Genomic DNA, 24,011 nt, shown 5'->3' on the forward strand with positions numbered 1-24,011 from the left:
TCTCTATATCAGGAGTTCTCAAACTTTTTCAGCCATGGAGCCCCTTTTGAAGCAAAAGTTTCTCACGGAGTCCCAAGAAATGTTTATATATTGTATATGTGTATATATCAGGCAAGGGCAAACTTTTTGGACATGGGCTGCATTGGTTATTTAAATTTGACAGATGGGTCAGGCCAGTGGCAGATGGATGCAGAGTGTTTGTAGAAAATCATTTTTCACAAAATGGAGACATTTCTATGCACAGTGCACATAGCTCATTTGTAAAAGAAAAAAAATAAAGAACAATACAATATTTGAAATGAAGAACAATTTTAACTAACATAGACCAACAGTATTTCAGTGGAAGGTCCCAGGGGGGATTCCAGTCCAACCTCCTTATGCCATGCAGGAGAAGCACAAGCAAAGCGCCCCCAACATATGGCCACCCAGTCTTTGTATTATTATTATTACTATTACTATTATATCCTTAATTTGGACAGAACATCAATCCACATGCTGCAGAAGGCAGCACTTCTTAGAACTGTGCACATTCTGCAAAAATATCTCTAATATCCTAGGCCCTTCGGAAGAGCCTGAAAGTCAGAGATGATTTCCAGACACTTGGAACAAATATGCATGTGTGATGAGTTGTTATGTACAAACAAATCTATAACAACAACAACAGCGACAACAACAACAATAGAAATTCCAGGGACCATCCAGTCCAACTCCCTTCTGCCATGCAGGAAAAGCACAATCAAAGCACCCCCTGAGTGGTGGGAGACAAATAGAGTTTTGGGACCAAAGAAGGTGGGGAGGGAGGTTGGTCTAGGAAACAAGGAAAAGAATCTGTGTAGTGAGGGAGCAAGGGACAAAGGGTCTTTGCCCTAGGAGGACATTGCTGTTGCTGTTTTGGCAACTCCAAACTTTAATTTCCCCGCATTACTCAGGAGGAGGAAGGAAAAAGGAGGAGGGGAGAAGCAGCATGGAGCTGCAGAGCCCCCATAGACTCCATGGAACACTGTTTGAGAATCCCTGCTCTATACCATGGTTGAAACTATAGTTAAATGAATGTATTAGTTATCAACTTCCAAAAAGGGTGCTTATTAGTGTCCTCATCCGAAGAGCAGTCGTTCATAGGAGCTATAGAACTAGTTCTCTGTTATTACAAGAAAAGAATCATAGAGGCCCGATTCAGCTTAGGAACATAGAGTTAAGAGAGGGGCAGCCTTTTTATCATGATCCCAATCCAATTCAGGGAAATCCATGGTTGTTCTGGGGTGGGGCATGGCAGGGAGATCCAACATAAATAAAGATATCATACAAAAGTAAGTGCCTCAAGGAATGCTCACATTTTCAAACATCACCATTCTTTTACTGTAGAAAGGATTTGAAATGAAAAGAAATGCAAAAATAAGGATAGAGAAGGAAACAAAAAACCTGGCTAGGAGGGAAATGTCTTTATTCTCCCAAACTCTTTGGAATAGTTCTGCAAAAAAAGCCAATGTGTTTTTCTTTTTTTATGGGGACATCGGTCTATCTTTAGTCCAGTGACAGCAAAATACATCTCCCAAAGATGCAGGGAGAATTTAAAGGAGAATCATGCAGTGAATGGAACAACAGCTTGGGACTCGACAATCTCATTTCTATCACAAGAAAATACTATTGCTAGTATATACTGCTAAATTTAGAAGTATCCATTGCTGTTACCCCTGTCACCACTGGCTCTCTTGCTTCTATCTATTGCAGTCTAACAGAATAAAGTAGGATGCAATTTCATATGTATCTTATATTTATGTAACATTTTAATGTGTGGATAGACATACACATTCCAATAAGCCACTGATATCTCCACTGTGACATTTCTCTTTGTTCCACAACCATCAGAAGCCACCAAGCAACATTACAAAAATAGATCTTTTTGATGTTAACACACTCACAAATTCACTTTCCTGAAAAGCTATGTAGTATTCAAATATCTGCTGAAAAATTATATATTTACACATACATTTCCTTGCTTTTGGAAGGCTTCTTTGTTGAAGTGATTGCTGAACATTTTAAAAGATAAAAAAGTTTGCATGCCCTTTTAACACTTTTCAAAAATATAAATGGCTTTCAGATCTCTCAATGTTATAATGGATAAGTAATACTGACACTGATATGTATAATAGCCTCTCTTGGAATATTGTGCCCAACTATGGACACCACAGCTGAAGAAAGATACTGAGAAAGTGGAGCATATCCAGAAGAGGGCAACCAAAACAGTCAAATGTCTGGAAACCATACCCTATGAGAAATTTAGGGAGCTGTGTATGTTTAACACCTGGAAAGATGTCATATTAAAAATGGTGCAGAATTGTTTTCTGCTGCTCCAAAGACTAAGACATGGAGCAATGGATTCAAACTATTGCAAATTCCACCCAAACACTAGAACTTCCTGATAGTAAGAAGTGTTTTACATAGTGGAACATGCTGCCTCAGAGTGTGGTGCAATCTCTTTCTTTGGAGGTTTTTACACAGAGGCTGGATGACCACTTGTCAGAAGTGATCAGATTGTGTATTCCTGCATGAACTCACTGGCCCTTGCTGTCTTCTCCAACTATATTTCTATGATTCTATAATCTACATGCAACATTATTTATAGGCTTCTGCTAGATAGTATTTTCATCTTGAAACATTGGAAAACAAAATGAGATGATTGTCAGAATCAGAACAAGGCTCCAAAGCCACATGAGTGAAGTAAAGCTCTAGAAACCTAGAGAAGACATGACAAATTGGCCACGATCAGATTATTATCAGTATAGTAGGTGTGGTTTTTCCAATAAACTGAGACACCTTTGGCTTAAGTGTTCAGAAGCTTGCTTGCTTGTATATCACAATAATTATAACAGTATGTCTTCCATTCTATATTCATTTCATTCTTGAAGTCCCCTGAGAAGATACAAAGGTCTTTATGGATCACATATATAAGCTTTCAAGGTATCAAAGAAAAAATATCAGATTTTTAACTGGGTTGTTAAGATGTTCATCTTTTTGTCATCTTTGTAAATAAAAGAGGACCCCACTTGTTCATTTCCTTCTTTCCCCTCTTTATGATACCTACGTGTTTTTTTGGTGGTAGCATTCACAGTGGCACTGAATGGTCCTGCTCCAGCACTGTTGTATGCACGGACAGCTGTGAAGTATACCAGGTTGCTCCTCAAACCTGTTATTTTTACTGATGTCTCATTTCCAATTGCTTTTACTCTGTTAGAAGACTGTTCTTTTCCACCATTGTTCCAATATCTTACCTAGTGAAAACAAAACATAGACTCTGAAGAACATATTGACATTACTGTTTATTCGGACCTACATTTTCATCATCGATTGCTTGCTTTTACAGTTAGAATGCCATTTAATTTTCAGAGTATCACGGGAAATAACTGAAGGGAGAATCATTTCATTTGAGTTAAACCACAAGAAACAACTTTATTTTGATCTGCAGAAGTTGTAGTTACTCAGATGCTTTCTACCAGTACCATCAAATTCACTATTGCTCTTATGTATTGCAAATGCCACTATCAAATTTGGTGTCTTATTTGCTTGGTTGTCAGCTTCAAACTCCAGTTTGTATAAAAGCATCTTGCCCATGCAATCTCACTGCCTTGCCCAAAGCAGAAAGGAAGACAACTATGTGTATGCAAATGCAAACTGGCTTGTATTAATGGAGGTTGAGATACTGTGCTTATCTTTGCGGGAATAGCGACAAGAGATGCAGCCGATACCAGGCAGGCATGTACAGACTGTGACAGCAGGAGCTAACTGCCAGCTGATTCCCATTCTCAATGCAGTTTTAGTGAGCTTGAAGTAATTGATCTGGTGTAATGCCAGCAAATAAGGCAAAGCTCAAGTTCTGCACAAAAATCTGTGAATATTTACATTTGGCTTTTATACTCCCCCAAAGACCAGATTATTTGCAACTCTACCATGTGTTCATCTAGATTTAGAAACAGAAAATGGCCTTTCTGGCTTTCAACAGTAGGCCTTTTAGGCAATTTCCTCTCCAAAATTATGGGGCGGGTGTTGGAAGATAAGAGAGAGAGAGAGGAGAAAGAAGAATACATCACCAGATGTTTGCACACGACTTATTCTCCTGTAAAGCCACAAAGGCTGAAAAGCTGATTTTTAACAGCAAGCTTTGGCTTCCAGTCTGCAAATGAATAATGATTTGCAAATAAAAAGTGTCCTGCCACAGCCATTGTATTTTGTAGGAAAAAGGACGTCTTCAGAGGATTTTATTTTTACCTCGTAGCCGAGCAACCTCCCGCTACTCATTTTCCAAGGAATGGAAATCCAGGATACTTCAATTACAGAAGATGAGAGACTGCTTGCAGCTACGCCAGAAGGTGCTACAGTGGGCTCTGTATTTGGAAACAAAAGTAAAACAAAAACAATAGTTTTGGGCAGAAGAAAAAAGAAAAAAAATCCTAGCTGACTTTGTTGCCAGCTAATTAAAATGGCTTCACTGAGACTTGCTAAACAAATATCCACGTATTTCCTTTTCACGAGAAGTTGCAAGAGTGATTAATCAATAACTTACCCTCTTCAGCAGAATACACTGTGGCCACGGGACTAAAGGGTCCTTCTCCTTTGTTATTGTACACGCCAACCTTGACTTCATATGGAGAAAATGGCAAGATGCTTTCATTTCGAAAGACATATCTGGGAGTGTCCGGTGATGTCACAACTGTCTGTATCCAGGTTGAAACACCAAGAGGTCGGAAAGCAACAACATAACCAAATCCTTCACCATTTTGTAATTCTTCAGGAACAGGCTGAGCAGAAGTTGAAAAATGAAGTGAAATATTAAATATTAAATCTAAATACAACAATATAAAATCCCTGTAAATATAAGATTTCAGCACAAGTTGAACATCTGCTATCTTCTGAATTCCAAAATACTCCAAAACCCAAATTTGTCTATAGAGGTTGCTGAGATAATGATATTTTTGCTTTCTGATGGTTTAATGTAATGTCTGCACAAAATTATTACAAATATTCTGTGTAACATTAGCTTCTGGCTGTATCTTTAAAGTATATATGAAATATAGGTACATTTTGTGTTTAAACTCAGGTACTATCCCCAAGATATCTCATTATATACATACATGCAAATAGAGGTATTCCAATCCTCTCCCCCCCCCCCCCATTTTTTTAAAAAAAAACACTTTTGTCCTAAGCATTTTGAATAAGGGAAACTCAACCTGTATGGGTTATCTTAAAATAACTTGTTTATTATGAGGAAGTGTTTTTTTCTGATGACCAGAGATATTAATTGATCAGCTAAAGGAACATGAAATCTAATGAATGAAAAGTAAAGAACATGGTAAGTGCCTGTCTAAGAATACTTATGAGAAATATACACCAAGACTCCATAATGTCTTATTTAGAGATGAAGACGCAAAACTCAAAGCCATTCATGACTTTGGAAGTTCATGAAAATAGCTGCCTCCCATCACCGCTGCTTCCCAGAGACAAGTTTTCATTGACAAGTTTTCACCCATGTCCTTTAATTAAAAGCCTTTATACCATTCATTTGCTTTTATATCAGTATTACCACGTTGGTTGGACAACATAGGGTTGCGGGATGACAGAATGTATGTTGATCATGCCCTTCTGAACTGGAAAAACCACTTATACTGTTCTTGCCTTATTTTATTACTTCCCTGGAAGGCTGGAACAGAGAGTAGTTTGCTGCTCTTAGCCAGCTCCCAGAGTACAGCAAAAACCTGAATAGCTAGTTATCATTGTCAACTATTTATTAAGCACCAATCATTAATTGAAAGCTAAGCAGAATATAAAAGAGCTTCAGTCTTTCTCTCTCTCGCTCTATCAACCTAGCAACACAAAAGCCCAGTTATAATCCATACAGAAATTGAAAACAGTAATCTAAGAAATGCATGTGCATTGGAAGAGAGGCATGGAGGCATAATGGGAAACAGAAAATAAAGGAAGGAAAAGATAATACCCATTACATACAGCCAGGAAATATCTTGTGTGAAAGGAATAGGAAGACAGAAAGGAAGAAGCCTGATGGAGATTTTTTTATAATAAAGAGAGATTATTATACACACAAGTAAGAGGATGGGAGCAGATGGAAAGGTTGGAGAAAAGGAAAATAAACTATGAGGGGAGGAAAACAGCACAGACATAGTGAAGTTTATAATAATGGAAATGGGAGTGAATGAGAAATTGAACAAGTTATACAGATACACTATTTGTGTTACTTCCCAGGTACCCTCAGGAAAAGTAGCTGCTGTGTTTCTTTCCGAATCAAAATAACATTCTGCAAAGCCCCACTTCTGGGGGCTTTTCTGCTTTTACCCCATAAATCATCTTGTTCCTTTCAAAAACTGATTTTAAAGGCAAGGATAATTTTTAGGCATCACTCGACTACGGTGGTTCATCAGAGCACCACAGTTCATTTTTTTCCCATCATGACTGCTTGTTCATGACTTGGGATGCAGTTTTGGGTGTCTTCAATCCCCTCTCATCTCCCAACACTGATTTATTCTCCAATGGTGCTTTTAGTTCAGAATAACCACTTTTGCCTTCTGATTCTTTTTTCGAGATTCCTTCCTGTTTTAAATCTCCTCTTTTCTATTTTGCTGATCAGTGCTCACAGCACTGTCACTTCAGCTTGGCCCTTCTCATACAACTGCCCTGGAGAAGGGAGGTAAATCTTTTGCTATTTTTTTTCTGCATACAAGAATAAATAATTTCAGTTATTGTCTTTCCTGTTCTGTGATAATATGCAGCTTTCTTTGTATGTACTCCAATCCAAGGGATCCCCTTACAAGCTAATGCTTGACTCTACCAGCGAAAGGACTAGAATACTTCTCTGTGATGTCCAACTGTTGCACTGTTTAGTATCAATACAAGTTATACTGTAGAGGTGTCAATGGAGTCCCTGGAGAGATGTACTTCTACATCTTATAAACAACGAAATATTAAACACTGTGATTGAAAAGATCCTAAAATGTGGCACTCTTGTGAACCACAAAGATTTAACATAAAGTCTACAGGAAAATGTAGCAGTGTTTATAGGGAAAAGAGGCATTAAATGGCAGAGAATGATGTGGTATAAACTGCTCAAAACAAGCCCATCTGGTACAGCCGTTAGCCAGAAAAGAATTCAAATAAGCTTTAATCATAAAAAGACCAAGCACTGTTTCATGCATTAGTTGAGTGGAGATATATATATATATATCTGCACAAGTCCTACTCAGTTCATTGAGGGCTGGTTCTTAGTAACTCTGCTAATGATTTCAGTTTTAATTGGGCACCACATATTTGGAATTCATATGCCTATTTGGCTCCTTTGCCTGGAGGTTACCCAAGGTTACATTTTCTAGAACTCCTATTAATGTATTTCTCACATTTTCCCTGAAGGGGAAGCCTAATATGGCTTTGCTTGAGATAGACACAAAAATAGCTTCACTTGAGCTTCTATCTCTGTAGAATTCTCTGCCTTAGGGACCGTTCTCCAGAAAAATATGCTGACACAGACAAAGTTACATCCAGAATATTAGTGCCTTCCTGATATATCAGTGTTAAGGGGTTTCTGATAGCACTGAATGAGGACTAAGTTGTTTTCATGGAAGGCATGTGTACATGTCTGACCTGGAAAGATAACCTAACCATCTCCTGGAAATGTTAGCTGCATAAAAAGTTACCCTGGCACATTTTCACTATATCTGACCTGGCAATATTTAGAAAAATATATCGGAATGCACACACTAAACAATGGGCTCTAAAACATTTCAATTATTTTGGAAAATGCCTAGGACTATACTCTGAGTGAAAGATGGCATACAAATGCAATAAATAAAATAAACAAACATTTTGCCCAGCTTCTTGTCTGACAGGGTATCAGACAGAAATGTGTTCTTATCCATAAAACTGGATTTTTGATTCACAACCATGGCCTTCTTTCTGGAGCAATTGGGAAAATAAATCTCTCTTCATTCCCAATACTGGGACTCAACATGGCTTACAAATTATTAAATTTAAAGCCAGTACAAATTAAAAACATGTATGTGTATATATACTCCCCGCACACATATAGACAGAGAAGGATTTGAGAACAACCAACCAATCAATCTAAGGCAGGGGTCCTCAAACTAAGGCCCGGGGGCCGGATACAGCTCTCCAAGATCATTTACCTGGCCCTCGCTCAAGGTCAACCTAAGTCTGAAATGACTTGAAAGCACACAACAACAACAACAACAATCCTATCTCATCAGCCAAAAGAAGGCCCACACTTCCCATTGAAATACTAATAAGTTTATATTTGTTAAAATTGTTCTTCATTTTAATTATTGTATTGTTTTTAAGTGTCTTTTGCATTACAAATAAGATATGTGCAGTGCGTATAGGAATTAATTCATTTTTTTTCCAAATTATAATCTGGCCCTCCAACAGTTTGAGGGACTGTGGCCTGGCCCTCTGTTTAAAATGTTTGTGGACCCCTGATCTAAGGGGTTAAAATCATTTAATATTCATTACTCTTAGATCATCATAGCCCTGACTGGCATATATTATTGGGTGGCATCATGGCATGACAACAGCAGGTTTACTCATCCTTTCTGTGGATAATATATCAAATAGATATTGAAGTTGTTCTCGTTCATAGATTCCTCTTGCCCAAGTGTGCAGATGGCTGACCAGGAATTTGCCTGTACTACTTTATGCACTGCGCTAAAAACACAATCTAAAAATTCTGGAAGACATCTCTATGATCATCATCTGAAATATTTCTGAATTGCCCTTCCACTCAATATATACTTGAGCAGATGTACAATAAAAAGAGAAAAGCAATAAAACACAATACTTCCTACAGAAAACAAAACACAATCTGATCAATATTTACAGAGTAATGAAATAGGGAAAATGGTTTCTTCTGATTCTTCTTTTTTAAAAAATCATTCAATAAAGCTTGGCTATTTTTTTAAACCAGCCATCTAAAACCTAGTAAGAATGTAGGCAACTTAGTTTTTCAGGAGAAGGACTGTTACATGCATGCTTCTGCTAAACAGATAGCCTGATCTTAAACTCCTTCACAATCTCAGCTCTCTTTGAGGTGGGCCACCTTATAAAATCACAGATGAATTAATGCATGTTCAATTCAGGTTACTAACAGAGGAAAAAGTCTCCCTCAAATATCCATTCCTCATCCATTTATGGCTTGATAGTTGAGAAACAGCCCCTGTAATCATACTTTTGAGGAAGCAGGAAGTGAACAAAGCAGTTTCAAGACAAGTGCTATCTGTTCTCTAAATATGCACCTCACAAAACTCTTAGCCACCATAGCTACCTTTACATTTAAGTGTAATATTCTTTAAGACTTTGGCAACAGATGTAAAAGGCAGACAAACAATTGCATCAGCAACATGATAATATGACCCAGTTTTTAAAACTTAGGATGAACCTTTTCAGCAGATTGAAGCAGATACTATACAGTAATGGGAAAATGTAGGACCAAGAAATCCCACCCTACAAAGACCATTAATATTGAGCAAAATGTTCACGGGAGTATTTTCTGGAGAGCATTCTGGCAAATAGGAAAAGATTCCCTGCAACATGTGCTTCTATCTGTCAAGGACTTCAAAAGGATGACATGACTTATTGTACAAAATGCCAGGGAGTGGCCAGATCCAATAGAATCAACAAGGACACATTTGGCTACCTATTTTCAAGTAAATATTGCTTTGTGGGCCTCCAGTAGACTATCCACAAAGCATTTTGTGGGATGAGTATTTTTTTGAAGATAATTATGAAGATATTAGAGCAAAGTGAAGGCTTATGAAATACATTTATGAGGAGAGATATTGACTTTTGACTTCTAGTATCCAAAAAGCAGTATTAATGTCCAGTGCTAAATCAAAATCTACCAAAGTTAAACCAAATTCCAGCAGATAATGGACATGATTCAAAAATTAATATTTGGAAAATAAATGCCATGGGTACTTACATCCCATGTGATGACCAGTTCAGATCTGCTGCCACCTCCTCCACTTACTTCAGATGGCGGTACTTCAGGAACTATAAGGAACAAATATTAGCTGGAAATTCACATGTACAAGTCACACCAATTTATTCAATGGCACAAGTTCCTATGGAGCTAGGCCATCTTAATTTTATCATTACTACAATAAGTATTTGAAAAATAAAAGTTTTTCTGAAACAATGTTTGTCTTAAGGATTTTCCCCAAGCATTTGCCTATTTCCTTAAGAATCTCTGTGTGTCGTAACTTGTAACTGTGTTTTTTTTTCTTTTTTTCTCTTCCTCTCCTTACCCTCTGTCTCCCCTCCCCGCCCTTCGTGCCCCATACCCCAGTCTGTTTCATTTGTAATATTCACAATGTTTGTTTGTCAGAAATGTAAAGTGTATGTTACAAAAAAAAATCTAATAAAGGTTATTTTAAAAAAAAGAATCTTTGTGTAGTGCAAATATTAATCAAATGAGTACCAAACTAGGTGAGACACTTGACACATGTTTTGAACTTTTGTAATAAATAGCTAGTGTGAATCAAGGAAGCTGGACTAGAATTGTGATATGAAGAGAGAACCCTTTAAGACCTTCCAAGAATCTTATTAAAATTACCCTAATTCACAATTGATTCTTAGTGCTTTCCTGACAAAGACAGTCAAACCATATTCTGTGAAGAAAAATATTTATTTATTTATTTACCATATTTCTATATTGCCTTTCTCAGCCAGAGGTGACTCAAGTGAGCATTATTTACATGCTATTGTGACAAACAGAGAAAGAGCCCTGAACATTCCTTATGTGATGCTTGCATAAGCGTGACATAAAGAATATGGTTGCCTTGTCAGAGCAGATTTCAAATTTCCAGAGGAAAGCCCACCACATTTATTAAACCATTTGATCTGAGTGTCTCCAATCAATAACTCTATAGGCCTGATTGATTCTCCACATTTTTATAAAATGTTACAAACAGCTTTTTTGATTACTGCATGGAATATTCTGCTCAACATTTGAATTATTTCTGTTTTCTGAACACAAGTGAGAAAGCCACAATTTTCTTATTCATATATAAGTTTATATCTTTTCTCTATTTTCTTAAACATATTCCGCAGCCACATATCAAACAACACTATTTAGTTACCTTTGCTAGTAATCTTCAACCTGTGGTGACTGAAATTGGTTTTCTTTACCTCAGGATGTAAGGCTCCATAATATATGCGGTCTGATACACCTCACCTAAGAATGTTCATTGGTGCCGAAAGCACAGCATTAGTTGTGCCAAAAAAAGACTATGTTAAAGTCATTCTGTTAAGGGCTACAGTGAGAGAACAACTTCTACTTCTTTGGGGAAAAAGGGACACATTAAAGTTTATATCCAATGCATAGTTTGGAAATATTTTTCTTATATTAAATGAAAAACAAGACCCACAAATTCTGATGAAGATCCAGTATTTGTGGGTCTTGTTTTTCATTTAATATAAGAAAAATATTTCCAAACTATGCATTGAAACTGCATAAAATTGTTTTAGCACAGAATCATTCCAAGTAGCAATTATATATTAGTGATAAAATAATTTGTTTGATTTCTTTCTTGAAGAAAGCAATTGGTCACTTTGGCAATTTTCTTTCCAATGCAATAAAATCTTCAAAGACTGCACCGTGTGCAGAGACTATTTGTAGTTATAGACTTATTCTGCACAAAGTCCACACTTTCTTCAAGAAACCACAGAAATTGTTGTCAAAGATTTTCATGGTCAGAATCACTGGGTTGCTGTGAGTTTTCAAGGCTGTGTCGCCATGTTCCAGAGGCATTCTCTCCTGGTGTTTCACCCACATCAATGGCAGGCATCCTCAGAGGTTGTGGGGTCTGTTGGAAACTAGGCAAGGGAGGTTTATATATCTGTGGAATGTCCAGGTTGGGAGAAAGAACTCTTGTCTGCTTGAGGCAAGTGAGAATGCTGCAATTGGCCACCTTGATTAGCATTGAATGGCCTTGTAGTTTCAAAGCCTAGCTGATTGTTGACTAGGGATCCTTTGTTGGGAGGTCTTAGATGGCTCTAATTGATTCTTGTCTGGAATCACCCTGTTTTTTAAGTATTGCTCTTTATTTAATGTCCTACTTTTAGAGATTTTTAATACTAATAGCTAGATTTTGATCATTTTCATTGTTTCCTCCTTTCTGTTGAAATTGTCCACATGCTTGTGGATTACAGTGGCTACTCTGTGTAATCTGACATGTTAGTTGTTAGAGTGGTCCAGCATTTCTGTTTCTCAAATAATATGCTTGTGTCCAGATTGGTTCATCATGTGTTCTGCTATGGCTGACTTCTCTGGCTGAATTAGTCTGCAGTGCCTTTTATGTTCGTTGATTTATGTTTGAGCGCTACGTTTGGTGGTCCCTATGTAGTTGCATGGTATGTGGTAGATGGTAGTCCACAGTTGCATGGTATATGGTAGACTCCTGCAGAAGTGAAGAAACACAACCTACAAACTATCTACGCACAAACTAAGAAAATCTAACAAATGCTATGTTCAGCAAAGGACAAGAGGGATCTTCTCACCTCTGCAGGAGTCTACTCCATACCATGCAGCTGTGGACAACTCTACATAGGGACATTTGTGCATAATGAGTGATAAACTAGAAAAGTTTCCATCATTCCATATTTCTCCTCATGAAAGATTCCCAAAACTCAAGAAATAATTTTTTGAATATTGCTTCCATCTCTATTTTGTATTCTATTTTGTCACTGACTACAAAGAACCAATCCTTTAATTTGACTTTAAAAAAATAAAAATAAATCATGCAATCTTGCATATGTTCAACAGAAAAACTGACCTAATCAATCTCAATACCTGTCACACTGAACTCACATCAAATGAAACAAGCAAACAAAAGACCCACTAACCTGCCTCTTTAGTTCTTACTTTTTCTGAGGGTAAACTAGGTTCTCCACCTCCAATTTTGTTACTAGCAACTATACGAAATTCATATTCAACCCAAGGGTTTAAGTCCACGGCTGTAGCTGTGAATGTTTTCCCATCAATGACTTCAGGAACTGTGAGAAAATATTTTGAAAAAAAAAACTTTATGAATTCCTAATTCCCTTGAGGGTGGTGATATATGCATGTGCAGCCATAAACACCATCCCTTTACCTGTTGTGACTCTTTGCCAACCCACCGAAAATGGTGTCCTGGCTTGTACAGTGTAACTAGTGACTGGGCTGTGATTATCCAAGCCCTCATACCAAGAAAGCCAAGCTGTGGTAGCTGTTATTTCATCCACTTTTACATTTTCAGGTGGTCCAGGTGAGCCTAAGGCAACAAGACATCAGATTTTAATGTTAGAGGGGCGTTGTAAAGGTAGCATGTAGTCTAAAAAGTGCTAAACACAATATCAACTGATTTCTACTTTGCCAGAACTATGGGTGGTGGGGAGAAAACAATTTAGGCTGCAGTAAAAGTGCCATTTTTTACATTTACTAAAGTCGAGCTTGGCTATTTTATTGCTGTAAATGCAAGTTTTGAAACAGCAATTCCACAAGTACAGAACAGATGATGTATTCTTTCAGGGACCTTTACTCAGCCGGATTTCTCTACCTTTTCAAATCAGTGTCTTTTACTTCAGTACTTGATGTCCTGCCTTAATCTGCTAATACATCTTTCTGCTTTGACAATTTGTTATCTAAAGCAGTTTTTGTCATGATGCTTGCTCTGTAGTCATTTCTTTCCTGCGTAGCACCATATCAGCACCCTGGACAGCAATTTACATTGCAAGCTCTCTGCAGCTTTCAAGAAAATCTTGATTTTCCAGAATTTGCAAAATATGATGCAGCTGTAGTACTGCTACAAACATGAAGGCAGAGCTGATGAAAAGCCTCTCTACATCACAATAGTTAGTCTTGTCTATTGAATTAGTTTAACACACATTCAGGACATATTTCTTTTTGATTAGGGCATATATATATAGTCCTGAGTTGGTTTTATGTTTTAAAACATTTAATAGTTGTGATCAGGAAGTCTAATAAATGAAGCAAATGGCAGTATAACAGCATTTTACTGCTTAAAATTTAGCTGAGCACTTTGAATATTCATACCCGAATACAAAAACCTGCACTATAAAATCAAACCTGCACATATATGACCTCATTATGCAATGTGCAGTGACTTGAAGCTTTTATTAAAAAGTATTATACTGTGACAAAAGTTGGTACAGTATATAATGAGTGATATGGACTGTTCTACCAAAAGAAGACATCAGTAGATATTGCAGACGCTGAATGATGAAGAAGAATGCATTTGGGTTTCACTTTTCTATAACATTCTGTTTTTTGTTCAGCTATTTACATTTTCTCTTCCGCTGCTACCATCAGCCTAATTATCATTTGTTAACCATACATAAAAATAAAGGGCACTGGGACCAAAATCACTCTGTTGGATGAAATATATTGGGTTGCATCCAGTGGTGGATTTGCATTTAATTAAAGTACTAATTCTATCCATGCAGTCCCCTGTCCCACAAAAGCTAATCCTATAACCACCTCGAGTCCCATTATAGGGAAAATTGCAAGGTAGAAACAATTTTAATACTAACAACAACAAGCGATATTCTACATGGCTACTTATATCTAACAATCACTTCTTAGTCAGTTCGGATCTTAAATGGTTCAGGTCCTGCCTATCTTCGCAACCACATTTTCCCCTATGATCTGGCACAGACCCCAACATCTGCCAGAGAGGCTCTCCTCTCACTTCCACCACCATCACAAGCACAGTTGGTGGGGATGAGTGAGAGGGCTTTCTTGGTGGTGCCCCCCCCCCCCCCGGCTCTGGAATTCCATTCTCAGGGAGATTAGGCTAGCTCCTACTCTGTCCATCTTCTGCAGGGACCTCAAAACCTGGATGTTTTAGTGTGATGATAGTTAGCCCCTGATCATGAACGCCCAGTCCCAATTGTCAGATAGATTGTACTCAGCACTTTACCTCCCAGCCCTGGCTCTATAGTTCTGTTTTTTTGCACAAGTCCATGCCCAGCTATCTCTAATTCTGATTATGCTCACTATATTTCTGGTCACTGGTGCCTGATGTTGGTTTTTCTACGTTTTAATGATTTTTTATACCTGCTTTTTAAAATTGTCTAATTAGATTATGATATGTTATTATGTTTTTAACAGTGTTTTTAGCTGGTAAACTCTGTTGTTTGCTCTGGGCTTGGTCCCACATATAAGCGGCCCTGAGTCCCTTCAGGGAGTTGGTGGTGGGGTATAAAAATAAAGTTGCTATTATTATTATTATTATTATTATTATTATTATTATTATTTTGACACACCCCTTCAGTCCACCATAAGAGATTTTTTTCTATATCAGGAGCAACTTGAGAAACTGCAAGTTGCTTCTGGTGTGAGAGAATTGGCTGTCTGCAAGGAGGTTGCCCAAGGGATGCCCAGATGTTTTACCATCCCAGGGAGCTGACAGATGGGAGCTAACCCCACTCCCCAGATTTGAACTGCCAAGGATTTAATCCACTGTGCCAACGGGGGTTCCATCATAAGAGATAGCAGTCAGTTTGGTTGATGGAGGTGTATCGGGTGTACTAAGGATGGTGTTTCTCCTCTAACACAAGGAATTGAAGATGAGACAAAGACATGCAAAAAGGTTCCTGCTTCTGATTGTTGTGGCCTTACACAATGCCATGGAAACTGAGCAATCCAGCTCCTGGATCTTGAGAAGGTCTGGGGTTATATAGGTTAACAGTAAAACTACACAGTTTCACTGAATACAGACCAGTTACAGATCCATCTTTCCTGATTACAAATCAACAAAAGCTGTACTGAATGCCAATAATAATAATAATAATAATAATAATAATAATAATAATAATAGGATGCCCATCCAGAAAAGTTTGGCATTTGATATGTCAGCCTGCAAAATATTGATACAATATGTGGAAATTTTATGTCCTGTCTTAAAATTATATTTTGATAGTATTAACTCACCACCCCTGTTATGTCAGCTCCACTGGCTGCCGATCCAGTTCCGAGCATAATTCAAAGTGCTGGTTTTGACTTACAAAACCCTATACGGTTCCGGCCCAGCATATCTGTCCGAACGCATCTCCCTCTATGTCCCACCTCGGAGTTTAAGATCCTCTGGGGAGGCCCTCCTCTCGGCCTCGCCTCTATCTCAAGTGAGACTGGCGGGGACGAGGAGCAGGGCCTTCTCGGTGGTGGCCCCTCACCTATGGAATTCACTCCCCGGGGAAATTAGATAATCGCCATCCCTCCTTTCCTTTAGAAGGAAATTAAAAACATGGATTTGGGACCAGGCGTTTAGGCAATCTGGCAGATAAAGAAAGGACAACGACGACTATTAGGAATGGAAAATGTGGAATGAAGTTATGGACTCTGAGTTGGAAAACGTTGAGCATAAGATTGGTTTTTATTGACTGTGATATATTTTGATTGTTTTTAACTGTTAAAACTGTTTTAATTGCTGTCTATATTTTATTGGTATTACTGTGTAGGATTCGAATTGTACCTTTTTGTAAGCCGCCCTGAGTCCCCCCTTGGGGGTTGAGAAGAGCGGGGTAGAAATACACGAAATAAATAAATAAATAAAATTGGATGCAATTCACTGAAACAATTTGTCAGATTCTTAATATGTGTACTTAAGGTGTTCATTGTTGAATTATTTCCAATTTTTTTAAAGCAGTAATATTTGAAACTATTCAATAGTTCCTCCTTTTGGAGGAAGGAACTCGCATTCCTCAATATACTGAGAAAGTAGAATGTGCCTTATCCCCAGGAAGCTGTAGGGACTCATTTTGTAACCATCTTTCATCACAGCTGATTTAGCAGCATAGGACTAAAAGGATTTTTATGGGGTCCTAAGGTTTAAAGTTTAGTGTAGAACTGCTGATTCTATTGTATTCAGATTTGCACTTTGTAACAGCAGAAATCAGTTTCTTATGGCTCGCTCATAACATATATTTTTTTAAAAAAACTAGCTGCAATAGAAACACATTAAAAGGGGGAAGTCATTCATTTTCATGATTTACTTTAAGAAATTATATCTAATCTTTTGCAAACAGTATTATTCAGAGAAATTGATACCTCGCACTATCAGCTCAGCTGCAGATGACACGCTATCCACCTCTGTCTTCACCATGCACACATATTTTCCACTATGTTTTAGCTGGATATTCCTAATCATTAAGTCTCCTGATGCACTCTGTTGAGAGGAATTTTTGAAAAAGACGATCAAATTCAATTAGTTAGAAGGCATGCTAAAAGACTTCAGTTCCTATAACAGAGAAATAATGGAGCAAAATGGGATGGAGTGGAATGCAGCAGAGACTGCAAAACAGAAGCAGAGTGGGAATTCAAGACTGACCTACCATTTGTCCCATAACATTTGCTTAAATGAGAGCAATTTGTCTTCTTTTATAGCATTTATTAAAATATTTATATATTGCCTTATAATTAAAGATTCAGGATGGTATAAAATAAAACCAACTCAAACAAAATGAATCATCTCATATATTGCCTTGGGTCTCATTTTGTGAGAAAAATAGCATATAAAATAAATAAATGTTTCTAAAGTTTTAAAATATATTAAACAATTTAACAAGTTCAAAGAAGATGGGTTAAAAATTATTCAAAACCATGCACATCTGTAAAAAAATTAGGTCCCAAAGGATTTAGCAATGCTATTTTTACTTGGTGCTTCCTAACAAGGCTGCAGTGAGATCACTTTTCACATTTCCCTGCACTAAATTTTGGTTGATTCTTGTGTTCTGCTCATTCACCTTACAAAGCTTTAGATCAGGGAAAATCAAAGCAGCGACCTAGGGACTAGTGCCATTCTATGAAGCATTGGCTCTGTTCCCTGGAGAGTTTTGAGGAAAGATACAAGCAACTGAAGCCAATGGGAACAACGATAATACCAATTCCTGGCATATTGTGGGGAAAAAACTTGCCTGTCTCCTACATGAGATGGCTTAAAGAGCACTGCTTTAGATGAGACAATCTTTCTTCACAAAGCAGAAGTCACTTCTGCTTTTAAAAGAAGGCTTCCATGAGCTAAAATTGGACATGGAGAGAATAAAAAGAAATAGCCTCAAAAGGTTGATCATACTGAAGAGGGGTTTCTGAGACTTCTCAATTTCAAGGCCAAGAAAAAATTGGTGCATGGTATCAAGTGCATGGGTGAAAATATCAATTATAACACTGAAAATTTTCAGAAATTGATGATGTATTAAAGAACACTTTATTTGTGAAAGAGTGTGTCCAAAATATATAGAAGGGAACCAATTGTATAAAGAGGATAGAGGAGCAAAAGTCAAGATTTTCCTTGGCTGCTGTGAAGTTCTACCATGGAGAGTCTGCTGGAAGTGGAAATTCTGCAAAAGTGACCACTGGGAAGATGAGTAGGAATGAACTGATCCTACTCTAGCACAATTTGCTATTGTGATGTGTCTTAAAGTTGACTTCAACTTATGGCAACTATATCACCAGGTTTTCTTTGAGCAAGATCTGTCTTCATTTCAGAAAAAAAAGTCTTCGAGTTCTGAGACCTACATGAAGATTCAGGTTTGAATCGTAAAGTATTTCTCTGAAAGAGGCAGGATGATCCTCAAAACCTGATATTCAAGCACCCAAAGAGATTGCTTTACTCTTGGTTAAGAAATAGGGGGTTTATGTTTTCAGTGAAGTGTAAAGGACACTTGGATTTTTAGAGTGTATTATTGCCAATATTGTTAATATTCCGCAGGAAGTTAAAGACCTGGCTATTTAAGAAGGCATTTGATCAAGAAGTGCAATGACTAGTAATTGACCATAGGAATGGAAAAACGGAAATGACATCGGATTGTGGCTTGACGATGAGACGATTCGGAATGTAGTAGAAATTTTGTAGTAATGTTGTTGTTTTGATAAGATGTTTTTCTGATAATGAATTGTGGATTATTTTGCACTATGTTTTGTAAATTGCACCTGTTTTTTCATGTTGTACACCGCAATGAGTCGCCCTTGGGCTGAGAATTGTGGTATATAAGCGCAGTAAATAAATAAATAAATAAATAAATAAATAAATAAATTGGTGTTTGGTTAAACAATTCACGGTAAGTCTGAGCATTACATTATTTCATGAGGTCTTTGAAAGGCCCCTTTTATGCTGCAATATAAAATCCAGATTATTTCTTTGAACGGGATTATATGGCAACATAGACTCATACTATCCAGGTCAAAGCAGAGAATGTGTGGATTATCTGCTTTTATTATCTGGCTTATATGGCAGTGTAGAAGAGGTCTCAGTTTCAACAGAATGATTTCCAGTAGAAATGTTTCAAGTTCCTTTCTCTTGTAGTTTGGTAGCTATTACTTAGCTCACCTTCCCAAAGAAAATGTATTCTTTCTAGTCAGTGGGTTGTGGCAAAAAATGGTAGTGGAATAGTGTTCTCTATCAAAAGTATTTGTCATGCATAAACTCTCACCAATATGTAAGCCAAAAATATAGCCAGTGCAATTTAGTTAAAACTAGCTGTTTTAACTAGATTGTTCGTATAAAGAATTGCAGGCATGAAATTCGCCCTGGTCTCTCTCTCTCTCTCTCTCTCTCTCTCTCTCTCTCTCTCTGTGTGTGTGTGTGTGTGTGTGTGAGAGAGAGAGAGAGAGAGAGAGAGAGAATGAGAGATGGAAAGAGAGAGTTGAAGTTATTTTTAGTAGCTATGCTCAGCTTCAAAATTCCCTGAAGAATTGTGAGAAAGCTGAGGGGGAAAGGAATAAAACAGTTCCCTTTTACATTTAGATGGGAAACAGGAACTATTAGGCCACGAGGGATAAAGGCCATGACCTGACTTCCTTTATGGCAAACAGAGATATAATATGCCTAACCTAGTAATGAAAATCAAAATTGGAAAATGAGTAAAAATCAAAATAGATTATTCCAAATTGGATTTTTTTTTCAAATGGAGAGATCACATATCTATAGGAAGAAGCTTTCCTTTTAACCTTTAACACATTTGGGCTGCACCCATTTGGGATACTCTGCCAGAATTTTCAGATGGTTAGGTAGACAATTTCCTTTTGGGGGAGAATAAATAGCGAGACTTGACTAGGTCGGATTGTTTTGACCTCTGGCAGTTTTGGAAAGTTAACAAGGAGACGACTGGTGCTTAGAATCTTAGAAAGACATCTGACTGCAGTATCTAATCCACATATACTGTTGAATGCACTCTTTCCAAGGTAAAACACAAACCTGATATTAAAGGAGTGTACAGCCTTGGGTCTGTTTTTTAAAAAAACTCTAAAATAACCTCATGGCACACTGAACCTGACTAGACTTACACCCAAGGAGGGAAAGTTTTTTTTTTTCACACTCTACAAAATGTCTAGATATGTGCCCATCTATGCAGCAGTTAAAGGGAAAAAATACATTGGCATCAATAGTGGGTTCCCTTCACATCTACTGTCATGCAAAGTGTGGTCAGAATTTTAAGACATCCAGACAAAAAAAAAGGCATAAACATGCTTTCCCATGCATGGTAGTCCATTAATGTGGTTCTCCACCATGAGTCCTCAGATCTTGGTGGGCTGACATTCCCATGGACAAATGTTGGGACTTTAAGAGTTGTAATCAAACAATGTCTGGGGATTCAAGTTTGAGATACAGTGATATAGCGTAAAAAGCATTCAACATTTTTGGTTCTGACAACTTTATCCAGCATTGGCTGGGGCTCACATAGATAAGTGCATGTGCATAAATGAACAGCCATCCCCATGCCCACTGACTTGTAGGAGTCACTGGGATAGATGGAGGACATGAACCCATTTCCAACTCTTTAGCAATTTCTACTGAGATGGCTGTTGTCACACTAACGATAGGAGTAGTAGTGAGAGAAGAGCAATCTGCAGCCAACTGATAAACCAGTCTGAGGTGAAATGTGAGTGGAGTCTCTTCTGAACTGGGTGCCAAATTAATAGTAATTAAAGGTTTCATGTGGCCCCAGGCCATCGTGTCAGGTCCTTATTCTTTATGCCACTGAGAGTAAAGATAAAGGTGTTGCTCAGTTCTCTGCTACTGAGGATTGAGACTGTGGACACCAAAGGTCTACTGTCTCCTTTCCCAAGAGCAACCCAGTTGATTAAATAATATGTTAGCTTACTCTGTGTACAAAAACGGAACCACTGTTATTCCAGAACATGTTTTTTCATTTTTGATTAATTGAACAGATGAGTCAGATGTTTACCACTGGGCCAGTTATTGATATTGGAAAAATGTGGTTTGCCCTCCACAATAATAATAATAATAATAATAATAATAATAATAATAATAATTTATTTATACCCCGCTACCATCTCCCACAAGGGACTCGGGGTGGCTTACATGAGGCCAAGCCCACAATACATCAATAATAAAAGCAATAACAAACAAACAATACAAAACAGTTAAAATAAATCTGAATCCATGACAACCTAGGACCTTCTATGCTTAATCATGTAGTGGTTTGTGCACCTGTAGCTTTTGTATGCTATCTGAAAACTACAGATGCCATGAACTGAACTTGGAACTCTCTGCATGCAAAGCACAGACTCTATTACTGAGTATAGCCTCAAGAGTTTAATCTTGATTTCATTAATATAAATTGGCATTCGCTCATATATGGTATTACAGAGGTATGCACCAAAATTAATGAAAATGTCCTTAAGATTAGTATGCATGGGTCTTCTGAAAGTTTGATAGACATTTGGAAATTCCTCTACTACTTGCTGCAATATTTTAACTGATTAACTTTGGATCTCTTGGTGATCTCTGAGTATCTTAATTGATTACAGTTCTAGGAAGAGTGATCTGACACTTCTTAAGACTTGGATTACTTGCCATTAGAAAATAAAATACAGTGTCCAGGGTACTTGTATTCTTTGTTCCTTAGATTTCAATTCCATCTTTCAGGATGCTCTTAGCTATTATAGCACTGACCCTTGGACTGGGGCTAAACTACTTGACAGCCTTTCTTTTCATCTTTATGCAGACATAATGATGGGTATTTTAGAAGTATCATCAACACAGAACAATTGGAAAAACAGGGAGGATATGAACCAAACACAAGCCTATTGAGTTCTCTCAGTCTATTAAGAGTAATGAGTAAGAGATCCATCATGACAGAATTATTATTTTTGTACAAATGCACTTACAAAGCACATCACCGACTTGCTATTGTTTGTTTGTGCACAACTTAATGGAGAAGAACTAGTGGTTGGAAAAATCCACTATATACTGGTGGAAACATAGAGTGTATCTAGAATGAATGAAGTTCGACACTACTTAGGCTGCCATGGTTCAATGCAGTGGAATCCTGGGAGTTGTTGTTTGGTGAGGTATCTCCACTCTTTTGCACTCTTTAAAAAAAACTACAAGTCTCATGATCCCACAACACTGAGCAACGACACTTAAAGTTGTGTCCAACTGAATTAGTTGTACAGTGCTTGGACCTTGACCTTTATTTATGTCATATAAGGAGTCTGACACTAGAATCCTTTTCACAAAGGCTTCGCACATAACAGAGAAGATACATGACTGAAATGGGTCTCACTCTTGCACATCTTCTCAAAATAAAGAAAGAAGTAGCTCTGAGGCCTAAGTGGGTAGTCAAGTATTTTTACATGTCAAGCTATACAAAAGAAATCAAATTACTTGAGAACCTTTCTCTCCATCTTGATATGGATATACTGAAGGTTACTTTTCACAAGATAATCTCTTAGAAACATTAAAATCTTTGGCAGTAGTACCAGAAGCCATACAAGTTGCTTTCTGTCACATTTTTAAGCATGAAGGGCTTTATATTCTTTAAGCCCAAGTGTCTCCTTGCAGCCTCACACTTCAAGATATTACACTTCAGATTACCCTTAACAGTCTCTCTGTATCACTTAGAAACTGGTACATTCCTGCCAAATGAGATCATTTCATATTGTGTGTATTAACAGGCAATTGTCGGCAAGTGCATATGTCTATGGTTGGTGTGCTTCAAAAGGTCACTTTGCCTTTGTGACTCCCTTGACGCATGAACATATGCAAGTTCAGATATACATGAGTGAAATTGTATATAGTAACACTTCATTCTCGGCAAATACTTATTTGTCTGTTATTTAAAATTAAACAAGTTAAACCAAATGCTTTGTTTTCTATCACTAATATACCCCATGACCTTCTCAGAACTGATATTTTCAAGTAAATTGATATTGTAAGCCATCTCTGTGCATAAGTTAAGTTGCAAAATGAAAGTAGTCTTTTTCCTGTATAAAATGAATGATACAAGGGGTGATGTTTGTGGTTCAGAAGTGCAGATCAATATTCTTCCAGACAGAAAGAGTTCAACACATGCATTCACAAAATATAATGAGAAATGGCAGTGTAAAGCAAACCTCCAGAAAAAATATGATAAGAAATACATATTTACTCTGTGCCTCCTTCCCAGAGTGTACTAATCTCATACTAAACATTGAACATATAGATTTACCTGTGGGATTAACAACAACAACAACAATAATTTTGCTATAAATAAAACTCAAGTATTTCTCAGTTGACATGTCTGAATAGGGAAAACCATGCATATCTAACTCCAATGAACAATTGGAGTGTGTATATGTGCATCAAGCTGGTTCACTGCAGTGTGTATATGTGCATTAAGCTGACTTTAAATATTAATCATTCATTGTATGTGTTACCAAACCCTTCATTTTTTGTGGAAATCAGTCCTGAATAGCATGAAAATACCATGAGAATGCTGCAAGAACATGCTCTCAAACTATACATGTTTTCTCAAAGATTTGGCAGACGATGGGATTTCATTAAGATCTTAAGACAGTAAAATTAGATCTATACTGCTGTGGACAAGTTACAATAACAAGGAGGTCACCTTCCCTGATGAGCACTGTGCTAACTCAAAGAATGCAAATATCAATTGTGTTGAGTAGTATTAAAATCAGACGCAAAACTAAAATTTCT

The 24,011-nt window shown here is 37.4% G+C and overlaps 1 protein-coding gene across 1 annotated transcript in view; it reads right to left on the reverse strand.

The window, feature by feature from the left end:
- Positions 1-24,011, reverse strand: part of CNTN3 (contactin 3) — a 247,868-nt gene that overhangs the window by 15,555 nt on the left and 208,302 nt on the right. Inside the window, exons 12-18 of the mRNA XM_060766333.2 lie at positions 17,120-17,237; positions 13,164-13,322; positions 12,916-13,065; positions 9,992-10,062; positions 4,559-4,793; positions 4,264-4,379; positions 3,083-3,269 (exon numbers count right to left, since the gene is read on the reverse strand). Of these exons, the coding sequence (XP_060622316.2) occupies positions 3,083-3,269; positions 4,264-4,379; positions 4,559-4,793; positions 9,992-10,062; positions 12,916-13,065; positions 13,164-13,322; positions 17,120-17,237 (1,036 nt within the window). The remainder of the gene's footprint in view (positions 1-3,082; positions 3,270-4,263; positions 4,380-4,558; positions 4,794-9,991; positions 10,063-12,915; positions 13,066-13,163; positions 13,323-17,119; positions 17,238-24,011) is intronic.

The sequence above is a fragment of the Anolis sagrei genome, chromosome 2 (genome assembly GCF_037176765.1).
Source record: "Anolis sagrei isolate rAnoSag1 chromosome 2, rAnoSag1.mat, whole genome shotgun sequence".
Lineage (NCBI taxonomy): Eukaryota > Metazoa > Chordata > Lepidosauria > Squamata > Dactyloidae > Anolis > Anolis sagrei.